Source organism: Parasteatoda tepidariorum, chromosome 1 (genome assembly GCF_982258835.1).
Source record: "Parasteatoda tepidariorum strain Cologne lab strain chromosome 1, Ptep-v5.0, whole genome shotgun sequence".
In the NCBI taxonomy this organism is placed as follows: Eukaryota; Metazoa; Arthropoda; class Arachnida; order Araneae; family Theridiidae; genus Parasteatoda; species Parasteatoda tepidariorum.
In genome coordinates this window covers 64,589,420-64,611,989 of record NC_141755.1, presented here as the reverse complement: position 1 = coordinate 64,611,989, position 22,570 = coordinate 64,589,420, and the positions used below count along the sequence as shown (strand labels likewise).

General features: G+C 30.4%; 1 protein-coding gene across 1 annotated transcript; it reads right to left on the bottom strand.

Moving 5' to 3' along the window:
- Positions 1–15,290: 15,290 nt before the first annotated feature.
- On the bottom strand, positions 15,291–17,482 carry LOC147816486 (uncharacterized protein F54H12.2-like). The gene is made up of 3 exons (XM_087156610.1): positions 17,143–17,482; positions 16,298–17,004; positions 15,291–15,308 (listed from the first exon to the last, which is right to left on the bottom strand). The coding sequence occupies exons 1-3, from the start codon at positions 17,480–17,482 to the stop codon at positions 15,291–15,293; spliced, it is 1,065 nt and encodes a 354-aa protein (XP_087012736.1).
- Between the last annotated feature and the right edge of the window lie 5,088 nt (positions 17,483–22,570).

Here is a 22,570-nt window from a genome sequence, read left to right as displayed (position 1 = left end):
AATAATCGAAATTTCAAGTTTAATTAACTCAGAGCCTTTGATTCAATTTGAAATGCTTAAGATTTCTGTACAAAGCGATTTAAATACTTTATAAAGGTATGAAAAAAAACTTTACAAAATTAAAAAAGATTCTCAAATTTTTTTTATGCTTAAAAATTATTTCTAAAAAACAAATAGAATGATAATTATAAACAAAAAGGAATTACGCAACTCCAAGAGACTCTTTTCACTGTGATTCAAAGTAATTTATATACTATTAAAATTTTTGTGGCAAATTAAACCGTAATATTGTTGAAATCTGGTACAAACTAAATATATTGCTATTCTGTGAAGTTATAATTTATATACATTCGATTAAAACAATTCCCTCTTAGAATATATGGAATTCAATACAATCATTGTGGTATATAATTGTATGTTGATGATGCTGGTTTACCATACCGGCAAATTAAGTTTCAAAAAATTTAGGAGGATATTATTTTTTTCTTTATAATTTATCCCATATAACACAAGTAGTGCAGTACAATAACGCGCAATATTTGTGTGCCAAAGCTTATAATACGGCAGTGCTAAGGTTTTTCGGAATTTTTAATCACCATTTTAAAAAAATAATAAAGCCCCTTTTTTCACAAAAGCTTTTAAAGGCTTAAGATATTTATTTTAAATTTAAAAACTGTCGCTAAAATTTTAAAAACATTTTATGGGTAATTACTGAATTTGAATTCAGTAATTATAAATTATAAACTGAATAACAAGAGCAAATTATACAGTTAATTTCTAATGCTTCTAATACTGTAATTGATTTAAACTTTGTAATGAATTTTGACTAAAATAAAAGAATTTTGGTGTAAAATAGTACATTATGCTTAAAATAAGAAAAAACTCTTTCAGTGAAAAATTTTTGATTAAAAATAATAATTTTTGATATTAAACAATATCGTATTATTGTTTAACATTGTTAATGATATGATGATATTCAACTGACAATATAATTTATGTCACACAGAAATATTTCAAGAGAGGAGTACAAGACAAATGCGAGATTATTGAAACAAATTACACAAGTCTGCAAAACTTGTGATATTAAAAGTTTTTGCAATGTAATGACTGATTTTTATATTGTTTGTTGAGCTTATTTTAAGAATGGTATTCATTTTTATTGGCCAAAAAAGGATTTTTTACTTGCTCAGCTTGATTATATAGAGAAAAATGCCTGTTTATCCATTCTAATGGCAGAAGAAACTACATCATTACTTTATTAACAAATTAGGTATTATTCTAAGTATATTTTTACGCTGATTTGAATTAGATCACTCTCAAGTCTATAAAAGGTTTGTAAACTAATTAAATGAATTAATTTATGAATTAATGACCTATAAAAATTAATCAACCGTAGTTGTTATCTAGACAAGTGGAAGTACTGTCTCCTATGTATTGTTCACGTTAAATTGAATGAATGCTATGGAACTAACAGTTTAAAAGTTATTAAAGTTATTATAAGTCAAAATGACAATTTTGTGCGAATACCTAGTTATACGTGCATTGCTATATTGCTGTATATACCTATACCTACATTAATATATATGCAAGTGATGAACTATTCCTTGTATATTTCTTGACGTTAAATCTAATAAAAAGAAAATTAAATCAACAGAGCTAAAATTTTAGAAGCTATAATGAGTTCAGACGTAGACGGTTATGAATCGAATTCAAAATATTCACACACAAAATCCTCATTTCATATAAATTATTTAGTCTATTAACATAATTTAGATTTCAATGGAATTTGCATAAAAATATACATAGTAAACAATACCTCACATGTTATTGCATATAACGCATAAATAGGTCTATAAGTCAGAACAAAGGGTATAAACGAATACAAAACGTATATAACGACTTATAAAAGGAAATATTGATTCCTTTTAGATAGTAATCTAAAGGATTGGTGCACTGTAAAAAATTCCGTATCAAATTACGGTAAAAGGTTCCGGGACTTAGGTTGCATCATCCGCAAAATCCATTTTTATGGTAAAATATTACACCGTAATTTGTTCAGTAATATTTATTTAATTGGAGTGATTCAGTGATTTTACGATAGTTATTACTGTAAAAATTACGGTTTATCAGATTTTTTTATTCTGTAACATATTCCAGTAAAAATGGCTTTTATGGTAAAAAGTACCGGCACACTGATTGCCGGTATTTTTTACCTTAATTTGAATCTTGGATATTTTACAATGTTCTTAAAAAATCAACATTTTGCTTTTTGTTTTGAAATCAGCATCTAAAAATCTATCAAAATAATTTATTGATTTTTAAACGCTTTTTACGTTGTTATGCTATGTAGGTATTGAATTTAAATCAAACTTTTTACTTCTCTTTACCGACTGTCATGACCTTGAAAATGTTATCAGTTAAAGGGCAACATTCAAAAAAGTTTATTGACACGGCAAAAACAATAGAGGAAGCATTGAATTACTATTACAATAAGAACAAACTTGTAAAAACATGCATGAAATGAAAGAGAGCCGTCAGAGAATAACGCATAAAAGGAAATTTTGAACTATCGTCATATTGCCTCAACCACACCAACTTGGATGAATGAGTAATGTCCAACAAGAATAATTTGAGCAATAAATGTCAGTGTTTCTATTTTCTCGACATAATCTTAAAATTTGGAAACAGTTGGTTTGAAAAGTCACTTTACAACTTGAAGATTTTATTAATGAAAATATATATAAAAGTAATGTGTGGGGGAAAGCGTTGTACCTTGGTACAGTTTAGAAACATTTTTTTTTTAATTAGGGTACAGATTATAGTAGAAATGACAGCAATGTCTTATTGTTTACCATTTATAGAATCTATAACCAAATAATAAAATAATTTATTACTCCCTTATAAAATATGTAATAAATTATTTTTATACTCTTGCAAAGTATCAAGGTACAAATATCAAGGTATCGAAGTACAAAATATCAACACTAGTACAACACCATGTGATTACTTCTGACGCACTGAAGACCCTATTGCTGAGTGTGCTGGCAATTTAAATATTATTTCTTCTCCTTCTATTTCATATATAGTTTTATTTCCTTAAAAGAAAGTGTTCATTCCCAATTACACAAATTATTCCTTAGATACAACACATTGAAAAAAAACATAGCCCGTAAAGGTTTTTGCGGTTAGTAGTTCATATTAAATAAGCATACCATTTAGTACAACACAATTAAAAGTTCAATACACTATCTTAATTTTTAACACTAATCAATTAGGAAAAAATAGAAAAAATAAATGAAATAATAATTATTTACTTTTCAATGAAATGCTTTCATTTTATTTTTTAGCTCCCACGAATCAGATTTAAAAGTTGCTAGCTGTGATCCACTAACTCTTGGTGGCAAAGGAAGCAACTACGTCAGATTAGTTTTGGTAGTCACCAGTTGATGGCAGGGCTATGCTGTTCGTCCCAAAGATACAACGCTCTCCTCTATTAATTATTTTAAAAAAAATTATTGCTATTTATTAATTTCAGTTTTATTTATTTCCAGGACGTCGTCAGCCATCAACAGACTCGGCACAATGGTTAACTACAACTGAAAAGGAGACATTCAATCAAACAAATGCAGTTGAAAATCTTTCTTTACTATTAAGAGATTAAAATATATTTTATGCTAAGTTTACTTCAAACGTTTATTGAATTTATATCTTTCTTACGTGATTCTCAAATCTAACTGTATTTCAAATTCTCCATTGGCGACAATTATTGAGAATTTTATTATCAATTATAAAAAGCACACTTTGTTTTTAGTGGTGGACTTTTCGTAACTTAAAGAAATAGATTAAACAAAATGTTTGTGATACTATCGTACTTGGGCAATTCATCCAACCACAGTCAAACACCTAAGCCCTATTTTTAGGGACCTATTTTTTTAATGGTCACGTTTGGGGCAACCTAATGGTATTTTATGCAAATATTAATATAATCCCACTACTATCTATGCTTATCATTTTCTTACACATTATTCGCTAAAGAATCAAATGACACTAATATTTAGTACATATAAAAGGTACTAAGATGCCTTTTGCTTTAATAATGTTTTAAAGTTACGGTTGATGTTTAAGTCAAAATCATTTATTAAACACAGATTTTGTATTATCTAAGCAAATGTTTATTGACTAAATTCAAAACCAAATGAGGTAAAAAGGAAAACGTGCTTAACAATATGTTTTTATTTTTTTAAGAAGAGAAAAAATAGCGTGTTCTTATTTATTTTTGTTTTGAAATTGTATTTATTTGAGAAAAAAAAATATTGAAATTTCAATCTTACAGCAAAATCTAAGGAACTATCGAGATCTGAACAAATTAGGCATAAAATAAATATATTCTTATGTTTGTATTCATAAAAATACTTTTGGGAACGAAATCAATGATCAATTAATCAGTATTAATCAACAATACGAAATCAAGGAGCAAATCTTAAAGACTTAACCCACACAATTAATTAAGTTAAAACAATTCCTTTTTTTTATTATTTGTTGCCTTTCTCGGGAGTTTTATGATACCAAATTAAATAAAAAAAATTTGTGCGATGTTCACCTTTCAAAAAAATTTATTAATTTCAGTATCTTTGATATAATACTGTTGCTTGAAGTCAACCAGTACATATCCCTTTCAGTGGGAAGTAAAATCCTTTTTCTACAGAGGTATCTTGGTACCAATATTAGCATATTTAGTACTTATTAAATAAACACCAATTAACATAAAAGCAGGAGCATACATTACTAAAACTAACTAAACATCATTGGCATCAAAAATAATAAAGCTATATTCTATGGTTTTTCTTGATTAAGAAGTACATTTTCTCACTTAATTTAGCTTTTTAGTTCAAAACTTATTTTTTCTTTTCTTTGTGTAGCTGTTACCGGCAACGTATGAAATCCGGCATTGTATAGAATGCCTAATATTAGCCGGCAAAGTATGAAATGATTTATATTTCACACACTGCCTAGGCATTCTATAGAATGCCAAATGAGAAACCGGCAAAGTATAAAATGCATCTCCGATTCGTCAAAATGTCCTTCAAAAATGACAAATTCAAAACGTCATCCGATTTGATATTAATTTATTCGTGGATATAATTACATTTATTCGATATTTTAATACTTACTGACGATAGACTACATTTATTCGATATTTTAATACTTACTGACGATAGATTAGAAGAAACATCTGTGTTTGGAGTATCGGGCAACTATATACCGGGCAATGGCACTTGACCTTAAAAAAACATCAGTGTAGTGTAGGATATACTGGGCAAATGTATACCGGGCAGTGGCACTAGACCTAGTATATATTTCGGACATTTACCAAAGGTCTAGTCATACTAGGTCTATTAAGTGCCATTGTCCGGTAAACACTACACTGATGTTTTTTTAAGGTCAAGTGCCTTTGCCCGGTATACCCTACACTGATGTTTTTTAAAGTCAATGTGTGCCAATGCCCGGTAAAGATTGATACACTAATGTTTCTTCTAATCTATCGTCAGTAAGTATTAAAATATCAAATAAATGTAATTATATCCACGAATAAATTAATATCAAATCGGATGTAAAAAATATTTCGGCATTCACCAAAGCAACTATGTGATTGTCAACATTCACCGGTGAAAGTCAACAACCACCGATTTCGGTCATTCACAGAAACACTCACATAATTTACATAATAACCTCATCAGGACGTTTATTTCATACCTTGCCTAAATAGCATTTGGCATTCTATAGAATGCCTAGGGAAAGTATGTAATACTTCTTACATTTCATACTTTGCATAAAAACATCCGGCATTCTATACAATGCCGGCGTTTCATACTTTGCCGGTAACATATCTATTACCAAAATAAAGCATCATTAGCATCAATAACAAAAGGGTAACGGTTTATATAAACAAATAAGTACACGTCATTAATTTAGCAATATAATACAATTGCTTATTTTAATCTGTACCTTTTATCAAAACTAATTAATTATAATTCTCGAAAACACTTAGTAACGACACTAATATTTTTATAATCATTTTTTGCAAATGAACTAATATCGGTACTTTTTTCAATAACTGTAAAAGATCGCAAAAACAATTTTTGAAGCCAGCAATAAGTAATTAAATGTGATATTAACTTATTCTGGTATCGCCAGTACTGTGATAATGAGGACCTATTATACCAATTTATATACTGTGGTATTAAATTTTTTACCGCCCTCCGAAACAGATAAGTATATCCATACATCACCATCCTACACATCCATGGCGCCTAACATACAACTTTTATTTTTTTATTATTCGGTGTATATTCTGGTGCAGCTTCATACTATTGAATTTACCATAATTTAAGTTAGCAGTTCGACACACGAAAAAAAAAAGATTAACTATGTGTATAGTATTACTCAAAATGTGACGTTCAGAATTTTCCAAAATATGACTAATCCATGGCTAATAGATAACGTATATTATATATCATTAGTTTTTCTTGAGTTTTCACTAATTAAGTTTATAGAAACACGCTATATAAGAGTATCAATATAAGAAGTTTCATATACCTTTTTAAATGCGAATTTGTTGACGTGACTTCTATCGTTGCGAAATTATTAACATTGATTTCCCTAATAATAACGTAACGTAGAAAACTTAAGATAAAGAAATTGCGATAAATCTAATTTTTTATTGATTAGAGCTGCAAGCTAACAAATTAGTCACGTAAAATATTTATAGAATTCTATGGAAGTCTCTTTAATTGGGATGAAGCACGTGAACCGGTGATTCAAGGGAGTTTAAAAGTAAATAGGTCCGCCACGTTTTATATACATCAAATTTGATTCACATCGATTCAGTATTGCGGATTTGTATAAGGTTGTTACATGCACATACATGTAAACAATCTGATTTATTTAAATAGATTTCATGCTCAGGAACATGATTTCAGAAATTACTTATTATAAAAACTGTTAAGATACGTGTAAAAATTCTACAATAAAATTACTTCTGTAAAACACTTCCACAAGACGCTCAACGAAATTACTCTAATAAAAATAATTAGAACTTAATATTAGTTTCCATTGCTTACACAGAGACAAGATCGACAGAGAGGGCAGGAAAGTATCCAGGAATTGGAAAAACTGCCCAGATACGCAGCTGACTCCATGCCACATCTTTGAGTGTCCAGCAATGAGTGCTAATCTGAGAGAAATAGGAGTCTTGCCGTCATTGATAGACCTTTATGACGATAATACATCTTTGAGTGTCCAGCAATGAGTGCTAATCTGAGAGAAATATGAATCTTGCCGTCATTGATAGACCTTTATGACGATAATACATCTTTGAGTGTCCAGCAATGAGTGCTAATCTGAGAGAAATATGAATCTTGCCGTCATTGATAGACCTTTATGACGATAATACATCTTTGAGTGTCCAGCAATGAGTGCTAATCTGAGAGAAATATGAATCTTGCCGTCATTGATAGACCTTTATGACGATAATACATCTTTGAGTGTCCAGCAATGAGTGCTAATCTGAGAGAAATATGAATCTTGCCGTCATTGATAGACCTTTATGACGATAATACATCTTTGAGTGTCCAGCAATGAGTGCTAATCTGAGAGAAATATGAATCTTGCCGTCATTGATAGACCTTTATGACGATAATACATCTTTGAGTGTCCAGCAATGAGTGCTAATCTGAGAGAAATATGAATCTTGCCGTCATTGATAGACCTTTATGACGATAACATCAAGCAAATCGCAGAAGCAATAATCAAGACGCATGGAAACATTTGATTCGGCTATGTCATAGACACGACAAAAAAAAAATTTCCCTTCGTTTTTTTAGTTTTTTCCTTTCGAGAATTTTATTGACATATTTAGTTTCTATTTTTTATTTTAACATAAATTTATTCCGAAGGAGTTTAATAAACTTTCACTCTTTTCCGCTGTACTTAGTACAAAGAATGGTAATGTTTTAAAATATAGCTACTTGCTAAAAAATGCCCCACTACGAACAGAAGCTATAAACATGTGTGACCCTGAATTCAAAGCGATAGTTTTTCATGATACTCATGTTTAGCTTCTAAAATGTTTTATCAAAAAATTTAACAATCAAAAGTTGTAAGACAAATGGCAAATTACAGAATAAACCTTCGATCGAAAATAAAAATGTTAAAATCTTTTGTAAAAAGATTTATGCTTACAAAAAAAAAGATATAATCATCGAATCTCTATATTGTTTCAATTGTTTCAAAAGATTCTCAAACATGGATTTTATTAGAAGAAGCATTAGGCTGTAAAGCCTTAAAATTAAAAAAAAACATAGAATCGACTTCATAGGACGACTCCCATAAATTCACCACATGACCGAGGGGACTGAAAAACAGCAGATATTAGATACAGGACAATTCCATGAAAGTGTCAACTTTCAAGCGAAATTTTTTTTTTATGAATTGCATATTTTCATTTTAAAAATATGTTCAGAAATAGCCAAAGTCTACTTATTCATGTTTCATTTTTGATAATTTTAAGTTTTTTGAATCTAGCAGTATTCTAAAGTAATCACATGGCTGACAAGTGAATTGTTCACATTTGTGCTGAAATTATTTTCTTGAAAAACACTTATAAAATAAAATAAATGAATCTTTCTTTTGAAATATTTTGATAAAATTATGCATATAGTACAAAATTTAAACATTTAAAACATAGTCTTTAAGTCATTTTAAGTTTAATATATAAAATAAAAGTAACTTTTTTTGTGTAATTCCGTCACATGTTTTAGCATTTTTTTTTAAACTGCAACTAAATTTCAAAATGAAGATGTGTATATTTTGGAATATAAATCAGATATGGCATAAGAATCAATGAGAGATTATAAAATTTTATGCATTTGATTACTAACTTCCAATAATTAATGTGACGGAATGACACATCCTCGGCGATAGAATGACAAAACGAGTCCTTGAAAAGCCTATTCAAAAATTAGAGAATTTTTTATTTTTCAATTAACCTAATGGCTAAAACAACTGTTGAAAGACAGATAGAATATTGAAAAGGAACAAGATCCCCATAATACGATGGAGAAAAAAGCCAGAGACAGAAAAGCAGATAAGAAGGCTTCCGCCACAAAAGCTGAACTTAAAAGCTTAGATGTTGTGCAGAGATTGTGTAAACAAAGAAAAAATCTAATTCTACCAACCTCTTCACATACAAATAATTTAAATTCCCCCTACAAATCTTGGTAAAGCCGTAAAAAAAAGTTGTACACTCACTTCCAAAATCAACAATAAAGTTTAAAAAATTAATTCAGTCTTAATGTGAGAAGTATTTAACATTCAACTCAAAAGAAATTAAATTAAGTGAATGTCGATAAGCTGTTTATTTTGGTTAAAAAATTTAACTGTCAAGATGATGTTAGTCACAAGCCCCCAGGTGGTATGAAGGATTCAGTCATAATACAAACTCTGACAGAGTAACGAAGAGTGCACTAAAAGAGGCTTTTAATTTGTTTAAAGAAGCAGATAATGATGTAAAGTGTGTTTCATTTTTGTTAAGTGTATTTCATTAATACCTCACAACACATGCACCTATAAATACCACGTAAATGTGAGGTTGTTTTAAAAAGCCAAACAAGGCGTTGGATGCTTTAAAACGGCACCTAATATGCAAAAGAATTTTATGATTTCATAAAGTCGAAGCAACAAATTATTGAAGTTTTGTTTTTGTCCAGCTATTCTATTTAACCCTTTCGCGCTGACTGTCACAAATACGAGCCAGTATAAAACCGTATCGATCAGGGCAAAAGGATAAAACTGGTAATCAAAGTAATTCTTTAGCAGTTTATTTGTGGGCGGAGTTATAATTGTTTGATTTATTTAATTCACCATTACTTTGTTCAAAATAAAACTATTTAGTTATACCTTGAATTAACATTGATTATATATGTGATTAAACTGACAATAATTAAAGTAAAAGCAAAGTAAGTCTGTCAAATTAGAAACGACTACATTTAAGTTACCGTTTTTTATTTAATTACATCCTGATTCTGATTTTGTACGAATGCTTTTCGGAATCACCCGTCCCCAAGGGGTTAAGAGGGGGCAAAAAAGAGAATGACTTCAGCTGGTCACTTGTTACAGCAGCATTGCCAGAGACAAGAGACGTGCACTAGACGTTCATGTAGTTGAGAAGTGAATCATCAAAATTAGAATGTTTTCTAATTTTAACCAAAACCAAGTATATGATTTGAAAGAAGGCCACTGTTTTGAAGAGGAAAACATGGCTGAGGAGACTCTTTAATCACTGTCCCATATTTCAGAAAAGGAACATTTATATGGGGCTCAAATTACTTTGATAGACCATTTAGATGCTAAAGTTCTAAAAAGAAGACGGGACAAAAATTGATTTATGCATAAATTTCCTGAGAAAGAAGATAAGATGTGTAATTGGCAAGTTAGATATAAAACCTCTTCAGATACAAGCTAATTTTCAAATTGTTGAAATTTTTACTAATTCTGTTTATCGGTTGCATGCACATTAATCCTGTTTATCTGTTATATTCTTTTTATCATTCACATATTAATAAAAAAAATTTAAATTAAAACTTTCTTCCACTAAACTTTTTGTCATTCTGTCACGGTCATTCCGTCACAGCAAATAGATGCTAATAACTGATAGCCAACCTGAGGTTAATTTTCCAAATTCAGATTTCACATTGCTTACACATTATACTAAAAGTAAAAAACAGTTCAGAAAAATAATAGCTGCAAAATTCACAGAAACTACCAGTTTTAAGCAGCATGCCAAAAGCTTGGTTGCCAAAATGTCATTCCGTCACACAAATAAAAAGTTCGTAAAATTAAAAATAAAAAAGATAGAAAATCCTTTTTTTTTTAGTTTATGAATCGCATTATGCCAATAATAATGATATGCATGAGAAAAAACAATGTTTACTTGAAATTAGACGCATAGAAACTTAAATGAAATGTTATTTTTCAAGTCAAAATGTCATTCCGTCACATATGGAATTGCCCTACATCTAGTTTTAAATAATTCCCTCTACTACAATGATATTCTGCAATGAAAGGTTATCATTCATTTGACACGTACCTTACATGCCGTCTAACTATTTAAGATGCAGTCATAGATTAAAAATAATAATAAAAGAAAGAAAGAAACCCCACAACTTTAAAGATTTAAAAATTTCCACAGTATATACACTGTAAAAAATTATGGATAAAAATGAGGTAAAAAATAGTACTACGATAAGTATCGTAAAATCCATTAATTACCATAAAATTTTACGAAACAAAAAACTTGTTATTATTGTAATTTTTACAGAAATGTTTACTGAATCACTGTAATTAAAATAAATATTACTGTAAATATAATTTTATACAATTGTACGATAAAAAAGGATTTTATGGTAAATTGGATTCTTTGGTTGATACACTTAGGCTGTCAATACGTTTAACTGTAATTTCATCAGAAATATTTTACAGTGTATTATTCGTAGTTGGTGTGAATATCGGTTAAAATAAAAGACTACGCATGCGATTTTACTTCATGAATTTATGAGCTAACATACCTTTATTTTCAAATCCTAAAATTAATAGGAAAGTGAAAGCATCAACATCATGTTACATAAACACAATGAATCTTAATTTTAAAAGAGAAAACATGCAACGAGATTGATAAGAAAATGTTAAATTACCAAATCTTTGAAGATTATCCTATAGAATTCTCTTTACTTACATTCATATTTATTCAACTTCGCTAGTTCCATTTCCACTGAAATTTCTTCCTTAATTGACCAACTTGTCCACTACCATTTTATCTCAACAATCTTTTCCACTTTAGGAATATTTTTTCTTAATGTTGTTCAAAATCCCACCCCTTAAAAGTTAAGCCCAATCATATTAGGTTAAGAGTAAAGATGCAATAAAAACTAAAATATATTTAACGAACCCTGAATTAAAAAAAGAGGGGCTCACACACTTTCCATCCCGCTGGTCGAAGGTTATCCTCATCACCTTAATTGGGACTTTTCTCACAATTTGACCGGAAACATACATATCTTGCTCCCAAACACATGCTCTAAAAACAGGGTAGAACTAGAAATACATTTAATCTTAAATCTATACTTAAAGTATTAGTAAAAGGTAATTAACACTAGATTGCCTAAGGAAGTCATTTTGACTGCTTTTAATTTCAATTAGAAAAACAATGATGTATACAATGACACAATTTCTTAGAATTTTGTGACTTTTTGAACAACATATAATTTTTTTTATTGTTAATACTTAATAATTTTTATTGTTAATAATGACTTGTTACATAACTGCAAATAATATGAAAAATTTTAAATATTAATTTTAAACAAATTTATTGACGCATTCACAATTTGACTGCTTTTCGGCAATATAGGTATATACTAATTTTCCGTCTTTCTAGTGTTAAATTAAACAGTCGAACAAAAATAAATATTGAAGAAATAAAATAAAAAAAAAATAAATATATATAAGTAGTATAGGCGGCACTACAGCGTAAACAGCAGGGGGTCCCTATTCCTGACGTCATCATGGAAAGTCAAGAGGTGCTTATTTCTGCCCAACCGGAAGTTGCTCATTTCTGCCCACATACAACCGGAAGTTGTTTATTTCTGCCCGCCTATAAACCGGAAGTTGCTTATTTCTGCCCGTATACTTATTTCTGCCCGCCTGTAGTTTCGATTTTAGTTTCGGTTTCTGTTTATTATTTAATTTATTAGTTTTTTGAGGGTGGCATCATTTATTATTTTTTATATTAGTTTTTAAGGATGGCAACACTTAGAAACTTTGTTATTTGGGGTGAGATATTGTATATTATGAAGTAATGACGTTATATTTTATTGCATAACAAATATCATACACATGCTTTAACTCTAGTGGCGCCATCTATGTGAGAATAAAATGACTTTAAATCTATTTTAATATTTAAATCTGTTTTAATATTATTTATTAAATATAATTAAGGCTGAGGATCGAACTCGCGCCATCAAAAAGCCTTCGTGGGTCAGTAGTTGGATATCATAACCACTGACCCACGAATGCTTGGTTAGATATGTGTTAATAAGTTTAACTTTTGTATTCTGAACACGTGTATAAATGAAAAGGATTTGATAACGATATCATTCTACAGTTTCATCGATATTCACTTAACCTTTGACAGTTATTAAATAATTATTTCTGCCCCCTCTTAATGTTATTATAACTTTCTCTGGGTGGCAACGGTACTGACCATACACGCGTTAATTATTACATAATAAATAAATGATATCATGCTTTCACTCTAGTGACGCCATCTATGAGGGAATGTCAGAAATAAAATAACTTTAAATCTATTTTATTATTTAATTTAAATATAATTATTTGCTGAGGATTGAACTCTTCATGTGGTGATAAGAGATAACGATAAATAGAGGTTACGAGAGTAAAGTTTTTCATTCATCATGGATCTTTTGAAGTTCAAACATCCCTTCACAGCTGTCCTCGCAGGTCCAACAGGTAGTGGTAAAAGTTATTTTATAAAAAAAGTGATTGAAAACCAAATGATACAGCCTTTCCCAAAACATGTAGTATGGTGTTATGGCGTTTATCAAAAATTATATGATGAGATGCCTAATGTTGTTTTTCAAGAAGGACTTCCATCCGATTTGAATCAATATTCAGATGCATTAATTGTGATTGATGATCTCATGAGTGAATTGGGAAATGATCCTCAATTGACGAAATTATTTACAAAATTTTCCCACCATAAATCTCTTAGCATTATTTTTGTGGTTCAAAACATTTTTCATAAAGGAAAGGAAATGAGAGAAATATCCTTAAATGCTCATTATCTTGTATTATTTAAGAATCGTAGAGATCAATCGCAAATTACACATTTAGGACGTCAATTGTACCCTCGTAAAGTTAATTTTTTTCAAGAATGTTATGCTGATGCCACATCAAAATCTTATGGTTATTTACTCATTGATTTAAAGTGTGATACGGACGAATCTTTACGCATGCGTACTGGTATGTTTCCTGGAGATACTTATTATGTGTACCAACCTCGATAACTTCATTTCAACTGTGAATTTCAAGGAAATTAGATGACAACTTTAACCATTGTTTTTGAAGGTTTTCAACTTTTATCAACACCTATAAATAGGACAAGCACTCGAAATTCAAATCATTTGAAAGTAAGATGTCTGTATGTAATGAGCGAACATTAGAGCTCATGAAATTGATCTCTAAAACTAAACATTGCAAGCCTCTTTTAAAAAAGTGTTCAAAAAGTGAAATAAAAACTTTGTGTGAGTGTGTATTGAATGTATTGTGTGGTAATATACCACTCACGAAATCTCAGAAAAATAAATTAGCTCCTCATAAAGAAAGTTTAAGAAAACTTTCTAAGAAGAAATTGCCATTGTATAAGAAGAAAAGAATTCTTGTACAGAAAGGAGAAGGATTTTTATCATTTTTATTACCTGCAGCTATTTCTGTCATTAGTTCTTTAATTCATGGAGTACAGTAAGAAATTTGTGTTGGTTCCGGAGGATAGAGTGCAAGTTGCGGAACACTTATCACAACTGGATCAACAAATGAAGAATATTCTACGGAAAAAGGACTTAGCAGATGACGAGAAAGCAACCCTGTATTTACAAATATTGCAGAAGTATACGCACTTTTCAATTTCGAGACCGAATAAACCAGAACCTCAAACCGTTCAGGAGGAAATTACGAACATAGAGGATTCTCCAGTAGAGTCTACAGAAGAGATCTCTTCAAATATCAAAAAAGAAACTGAAGACTTGGAGGGAAAAATTCTAACTGCTGTTCCAGTTCGATTTCAAGAAAAAGCTAAAGATATGTACCAATTCTTAAAAAATAATGAATCTCTCCTTTGGAACGCTAAAGGTGAAATTATTCATGAAGATAAAACTGTTCCTGGAAGTAATATAGTAAATCTTATCAATGACTTTTTGCGAAATAGAAAATCAGCTCCAGTGGGGAGAAATGTATTTTTGAAAACATTAAATGATATTCAATTACCATCACATTTAGATGTAAATAAAAAATTGTATAGTAAAAATAAAATTGTTAAGAAACCTATGATGTATGCCCGCAGAAGTGCTTGGGTGAAACTTTGAATAAAATTTTATTTATTTTATTAAAATGTATTTTGTCTTTATTGATCATTTTTTTCACAGGTGAAAAAGTTTATATTATCAAGGAAACATTTCACCCTTTATTAATTAATACAAAAAATTTTAGAAAAATAGATAGAATTTTCTGAAAAACTGGAAATTTCCTTTTTGCAAAAACATAAATATTTTCTTAAAAGATAGAAAATTTTTTATAAGAATAAAAATATTTTTTTTGAAATATTAGAAAGTTTTTTTAAAAAGTTTGAAATATTTTTACGAAACAAGCAAATTTTTAACAAAAAGTAAAAATATTTTCTTAAATCAGAAAATTTTTGTGTAAAATCATAAATATTTTCTTAAAAGATAGAAATTTTTTATAAAAATAAAATTATTTTCTGAAATATTAGAAATGTTTCCATCAATAATAAAAATATTTTCTGGAAATTTTGTTAAAAAGAATTAAAAATGTTACACTATTGCCTACATAACAATATTTAAATGTAAAATTTTATAATAATGACATGAGAGACACTAGATTTAGTTTCATTCTTTTTTTATTTTCTAAACACAAATCTTACACCATATTTTTTCTTTACAAATTGATACATCTGAAAATCATTTACATATAATTGATTTGAAATATGATACATAGAATAGCCTTGACAGCGTTTGAGTAAAAAGTAAATACAATATTGTCCACATACATTGGATGTAGGTGATTGAAACACTTTGGAATTCCATAGTACGTCCGTGTAGGAAGCGGTATTCACGTTGTAAAATCCGGGAGGTTTCCCATATGAGTCATAAAACTCTAACTGTCTTTGATCATTCACAAATAACGCTAGCCAGTGAGTCCCAGGCTGTGATGAGTCATCTGAATTCGTGATAGCACATGTGTTTTCTCGGAGATTCGGAAGCGTATCTTTTGAATATACGCCTTGAAAGTAAGGTGATGTTATCTTATCTTGCGATAAAATGTTGAATAGTTGCAATCCATCCATTCTTCAATTTCCGAAGTCGAATAAAATATTTCTTGACTTGTTAATTTCAATCAAATTTTCAAATTCGGCAAAAACGATTACGCATACTGTTTTTTCCAGTGATTTGGCAAATTTCAGTTCTAATCTCAAATTGCTATGCTTAATCAGATTTAAATGTTCTCCTGAACATAGATCTGGGGAGAGATTAAATCCAAATAATGTATTTCCGTTCCTGTAGTCTTCTCTGGAAATAAATATTCCTCTATCTTGACCCATTCGTTCCGTTCCATCAAATAAAGTTTGATAGGCACGAATGTATTGATTTTGTGAAAAGTTGAGTTCCAATGGATTATGGGGGACAGGTTGTCCATCTACATACACTCCAATAAAATTTAAATCAAAATGTTTAAAATCAAAAGGAGATTTTGTCAATGTTCCATGAAAAGCTTCATTATCTACACAACCAATAATAACCTTTTTAGGCATTTGGCCCGAAAATATATTATCTTGAATAAAAGACATGCTCCCTTTAGGAATCGAATACACTTTGCATAGGACTCGATTAATGGGGTATTTTGCACTTGTTTTCTCGAGTGCTTTAGCATGACCAAGAAGCACTCCAGGGTTCACACGAACTTTTCGAATGAATAAAGAGACATGATCCAATACTACTTTAAATCCTTCAGATCCTTGTAGACAAAATTCTGGCTTGCTTCTTATTAGTTTTATTTTCAAATCCACTAAATTGAGTAAAAGACGATCTTGATGAAATAAATCTGAATGAATGCAGCCAATCATATCCACTGTTGCGCTTTCTTTGAAAAAAGCAGTTCTTTTATTTAAACCATCCTCAGAATCTTTATAAAATAACTCAGCAGTTAATTGAGATGTTTTGCTATCATATCCATGGTTTAGGAGAGTTTCAATGTAGGCCCTATAGGGATAGGTATTACTCGAATTGGAAACTGTACGATCGTTTAAAGATACATCTACTTGAGAAAATAATGAATGTAGAAATAAATTCACAGGTCCTATAACATCATCTTTAGTGATAGCTGTATTGTTCGTTTTTACTATTTTCGCTTTCACATACAATTGTGTTTGACTGAGATCTATGTAATCTTCTACACTTCCAGAGACATGAAACTCTACGGGAGCATTATCGAAAACGTTAGAAAGAGGATGAAATTGTATCCATTGACCATCTTGAATAACTGTTTGAGTTCCAGGTAAAGTAAAAAGTTCCAATTCCGATTTTACGCACTCAGGAGAATCTTTCAACAAAAATGCCATTTTATGGATCAAAAATATCACGTCCACTCACTTTGCGTGCTTTAGATGAAATGAATCGTTTTTGCTTCTTACGCTTCCTTTTATAGTTTCCTTTCCCGACCATAGACTGCACTTTATCAATCGCTTTTTGTGCTAGATTTTTTCCACTTTCTTTAGTTCTTGTTTTGACGGCTTCCTCAAAGTTTTCTCCAGATAATACATCAGATGCTACTCGAGTTCCTGTTTTTAAAACTTCTTTTCCAATAGTTTTACCACCTCTTACTAAAAAGGGTAGCGCTGCTCTAAATAATCGACGAAATATACCACCAAGTCCATAGCCCTTTTGGAAATTAACACCTTTATAATAGGGCAAACCCGAGCCAATTTGACTCGCATAATGATCTTCGAATTTTTCAGCACAACAAACGTACGGTACACTCATCTTGACGTCTTCTCTTCAAATGAATGATTCAAAAAACGCATCGTACTATTTATAGTATTTGTCTCATGCGGAAATGTAAAACTATAATCACTTTACCACTTTCAAACGGTACGAAATCACCTGAATTCAATCTGAGCTCCACATGGATAGTTTGAAAGGAGTGTCTCGTTAAAGGTAAGTATTGAGGTCTATCATAATACTGGCTGATTGTTTCACCATCATGTCCTTTTATTCGGACGATCCGCAGTAAAGGAGCTTGCGTATCTCCGACAATTTGTGGTGAAATTAAATCTGAGTAGACTTAAAAAACGGAAAAATTAGACCACGCGTCAGCCACTAATTCGCTTCTCCGGTTACCCGTAATGACTGCATCAGGTTGGAATCCTAACAATTCGCCTAACTTCTCTAAATGAAGGCTGCAACCTTGAACGGCGTTAATTTTAACTCGTTTCGTAGCTTTATTGTAATTTATTGTAAACCGACTTGGATTTTTAGGTAAAGCAAGTTGTATAGCTGATACAATATCGAACATTGATTCGTAACACCCCACATCAATTGTTTGCCTCGCAATCGATATGATATTACCATTATTTATCTTGTAATGAAAATAATTGTTATTTTCATTTACGTTCAGCCAAGAATGCGGATAGATGATTTCAGATAGGCCTACTTCCCATTCACCTTTTAGATTAACTGGTATCGGTAACTGCGTCTTAAAATGGGAAATTTTGTTGTTAGGAAAGAATCGCGTTGAGCTGTCAGAAGGTAACGTCACGTAGAAAGACATTTTTAAAAATGAACCTCTAACGAAAACGTTTCGCTATTTATACTTTATGAACATCCGTCACCCAATCATTAAATTTATCGGGATAACCTAGAAATTTAACAAAATATTCCGTGCTTCCTCTTTTCTTTCTCTTTTTGATAACTTTTTCTACGGGATAATAGCCCGAGTTGACTACTTTTTGTAATTCTTCTGCATAAAAAGTACCTTCTATTGCTTCATTCTTTAAATCTTTTAATTTATACACTACAGGATTTCGATGAACTATTTTATCTATGACAAATAATTCTCGAGTCCAATTATTTTCATATCCTTTCTCAAATGTAAGTTTTGATTTACTAATGCGAACAGTGTCACCTACTTGAAAAACAGGTTTATCAATATTCACATTGTCGCTATATAAATTATTCCAAACTTGTTTCTGATTATCGATGTTCACTGAGGCTGGTTCCATTTTTATACTTCTATGCTTTGTATGATTATAACTATGGATTAATTTAGAAAGGACATCAATGTATTTTTTCGTGTTGAATTCTGTAAAGTATTTCCACATCTTCGTTTTTAAAGTGCGATTAAATCTCTCAACAATACTTGCTTTAGTTTCATTATTCGTTGTAAAAAAATGAATTCCTAAATTTTTAAGATGCTGCTGTATAAGTTTATTAGTGAATTCTGTTCCTTTATCTGATTGCAGTTTCTCAGGTTTTCTTTCTCTAAAAATAGTTTTTAAAGCTGGCAATACATTTTTGGCTGATTTGTCTTTAATAGGAATAGCCCAAGCATACTTTGAGAAACAATCTATACAAGTTAACAAATATTTATATCCATTATTAAATTTCGCTAAAGATTGCATGTCAACTAAATCAATTTGAAATTGTTCATCTATACCTCCAACAATCACTCTATTACGTTTAAATTTATGCCTCACTGGTTTATGTAAAGTATAAGAATCTTTAGTCTCCAACCATTTCTTAACGTCGCTTTTTTTCACCTTACCTTTCACAGAATTATAAATAGCATTTACACCTCCAAAACTTCCTGGATGTACAGGTTTCGTATAAACAGATGAAAGTAAACGATTCATAATCTATTTCAAAAATTGTTTAGAAATTATCAGATTTTTTTTCTTTGATAACAAATTAATTCTAAGAGTTAAAATTAACACTCATAAACATTCTCAAAAAATAATGGTATACAATAATTTCTATAAAATTAAATAATAATACCTATTTAAGTATAAAATAGTTTTCCTTATTGTATTACAGCAATAATTTTTTCTTCTTCTACTTTAAGAACCTGAAAAAAGTATTATTTTGAAAAAGAAAATTCATGCCTGCTGAAAAAAAGAAATCTCGCTTCCTCTGAAAAACAAAAGTTCACAGTAATTTTTACAAAATATAAAAATAACAACAAAATATTTTAAAACTTAAGTTATTTTATTTGCAAAAATCATTTTTAGCAGCAGTTAATAAAGTATCTAATTTAATTTCTCTTAAAAAAGCTTCACACAAAAAGTCTTTAAGGGATTGTCTAAACAGCCTTCGTTCACTTAGTTCATTATTAAAATCCAGAGCAATATTCTCCACATGTAAGTCCAAGCAAGACTCATTGAAATCGTGAACACTGCACACAACCTGGTCTAGAAAGTCAGCAGACCTGTCTACTGACTTCAGACCTTTCTTCAGTCCAATATGTTTATTCAACACAATTTTCAGGCAATCTTTCATAACAGGACCCGCTTCGTTGATGTCTGAATTCTTTGGCACCACTGGACACTGTTGATGGGTGGATTCTTGAAAAATGTTCAAAAAGTCCACGGACCTGTATTTTAAATTAATATAGCCGAATGTCACACTATCTCGACACTTCTGTAGTTCTCTCCACTGTTTGAAACTGATTTCCGTCTCGTGCTTGTATACGCGACCACTTCTGCAGGTATATTCGTCCACTAGCAGATACTTTCCCTCGTCATTCATCAGCACATAAAATTTTTCACGGGGATTAGCTGGAGGGATCTCTTCCAAAGCCATGTTGATGTCTGCAATGCCGAAGATACATGTCGGTGGACCATGGCAGAAGCAAGCATTGTACTGTTCAGGCTGTAGAGTTATACCATATCCTGAAGGATAGTATGAGTCTCCATATCTGTTAAACCTTCGTATATGAATGGCTGATTTCTTGTTATACGTGCTGGCCAAAACGAATAAGTCCTCACCAATTGGATAGCAATACTCTGGAAAGTTTCCCTCCTGGAACAAACCTTTCCTCTTTGGTTCATCCTAATAAAATAAAAAGAAACACTTTTTTGAGTCACCAAGAACAACAAACAAGCAAAACCTAATTACTGTTTAGACATTAACTACATTATTTCGAACTACTATTTCTAAGTAAATTGTATATTAATATACAATGTAAAGTTTAAGAGTAAAATATAATTTCTAAGCAAATTGTATATTAATATTTAATGTAAAGTTTAAAAGTAAAATATAAGGATAAGTTTCGAATAGGAGTGTTAAAAACATTTAGTAAAAGAAGTTAAAAATTATGTTTAGCCTGGAAAATCTATTAACATTAAATAAAAATATTATTACACATGAAGATAAAATAAGGGTAAAAAAATATAGAAGTACTTACTTGAATTTCATCGTGTTTTCTTTTTAATAAAGAGTTGGCTTCCATAACTATCTAAAGACTGTAAAACTCCACTTAAGAAATAAATATTAACAATTTTCACGAAGTAACTACATACGCCAGAGCAAAGGAACTTGTTATATACGATAGGGAAATTATAATCAACACAGTATTAATCGTTGCCAACAAAGGAAATATAACTCTAACAGCCAATCAGAAAAATATGAAACTGCCACATGCTTAACTACTTACCAGCGCAAGTGAAAGAAACTGAATTCAACACACACGTCATAGACCAAGATCCAACTTGTTATACCTTATCAGAATGACTCGCTCTGTAATCAGTAGTTGTGTTATCACACAAAACACGTCACACAAAACAGGCGTATGGTCAGTACCGTTGCCACCCAGAGAAAGTTATAATAACATTAAGAGGGGGCAGAAATAATTATTTAATAACTGTCAAAGGTTAAGTGAATATCGATGAAACTGTAGAATGATATCGTTATCAAATCCTTTTCATTTATACACGTGTTCAGAATACAAAAGTTAAACTTATTAACACATATCTAACCAAGCATTCGTGGGTCAGTGGTTATGATATCCAACTACTGACCCACGAAGGCTTTTTAATGGCGCGAGTTCGATCCTCAGCCTTAATTATATTTAATAAATAATATTAAAACAGATTTAAATATTAAAATAGATTTAAAGTCATTTTATTCTCACATAGATGGCGCCACTAGATCAAAAGCATGATATCATTTATGTGTTATGTAATAATAGATGACGTCATAACTTCATAATATACAATATCTCCCCAAATAACAAAGTTTCTAAGTGTTGCCATCCTTGAAAGCTAATATTAAAATTAATATGTGTTGCCACCCTCAAAAAACTAATAAATTAAATAATAAACAGAAACCGAAACTAAATTAAAAACAGAAACCGAAACTAAAATCGAAACTACAGGCGGGCAGAAATAAGTATACGGGCAGAAATAAGCAACTTCCGGTTTATAGGCGGGCAGAAATAAGCAACTTCCGGTGTAGACGGGCAGAGATGAGCAACTTCCGGTTGGGCAGAAATAAGCACCCCTTGACTTTCCATGATGACGTCAGGAATTGGGACCCCCTGCTGTTTACGCTGTAGTGCCGCCTATACTACTTATATATATATATATATATATATATATATATATATATATATATATATATATATATATATATATATATATATATATATATATCTT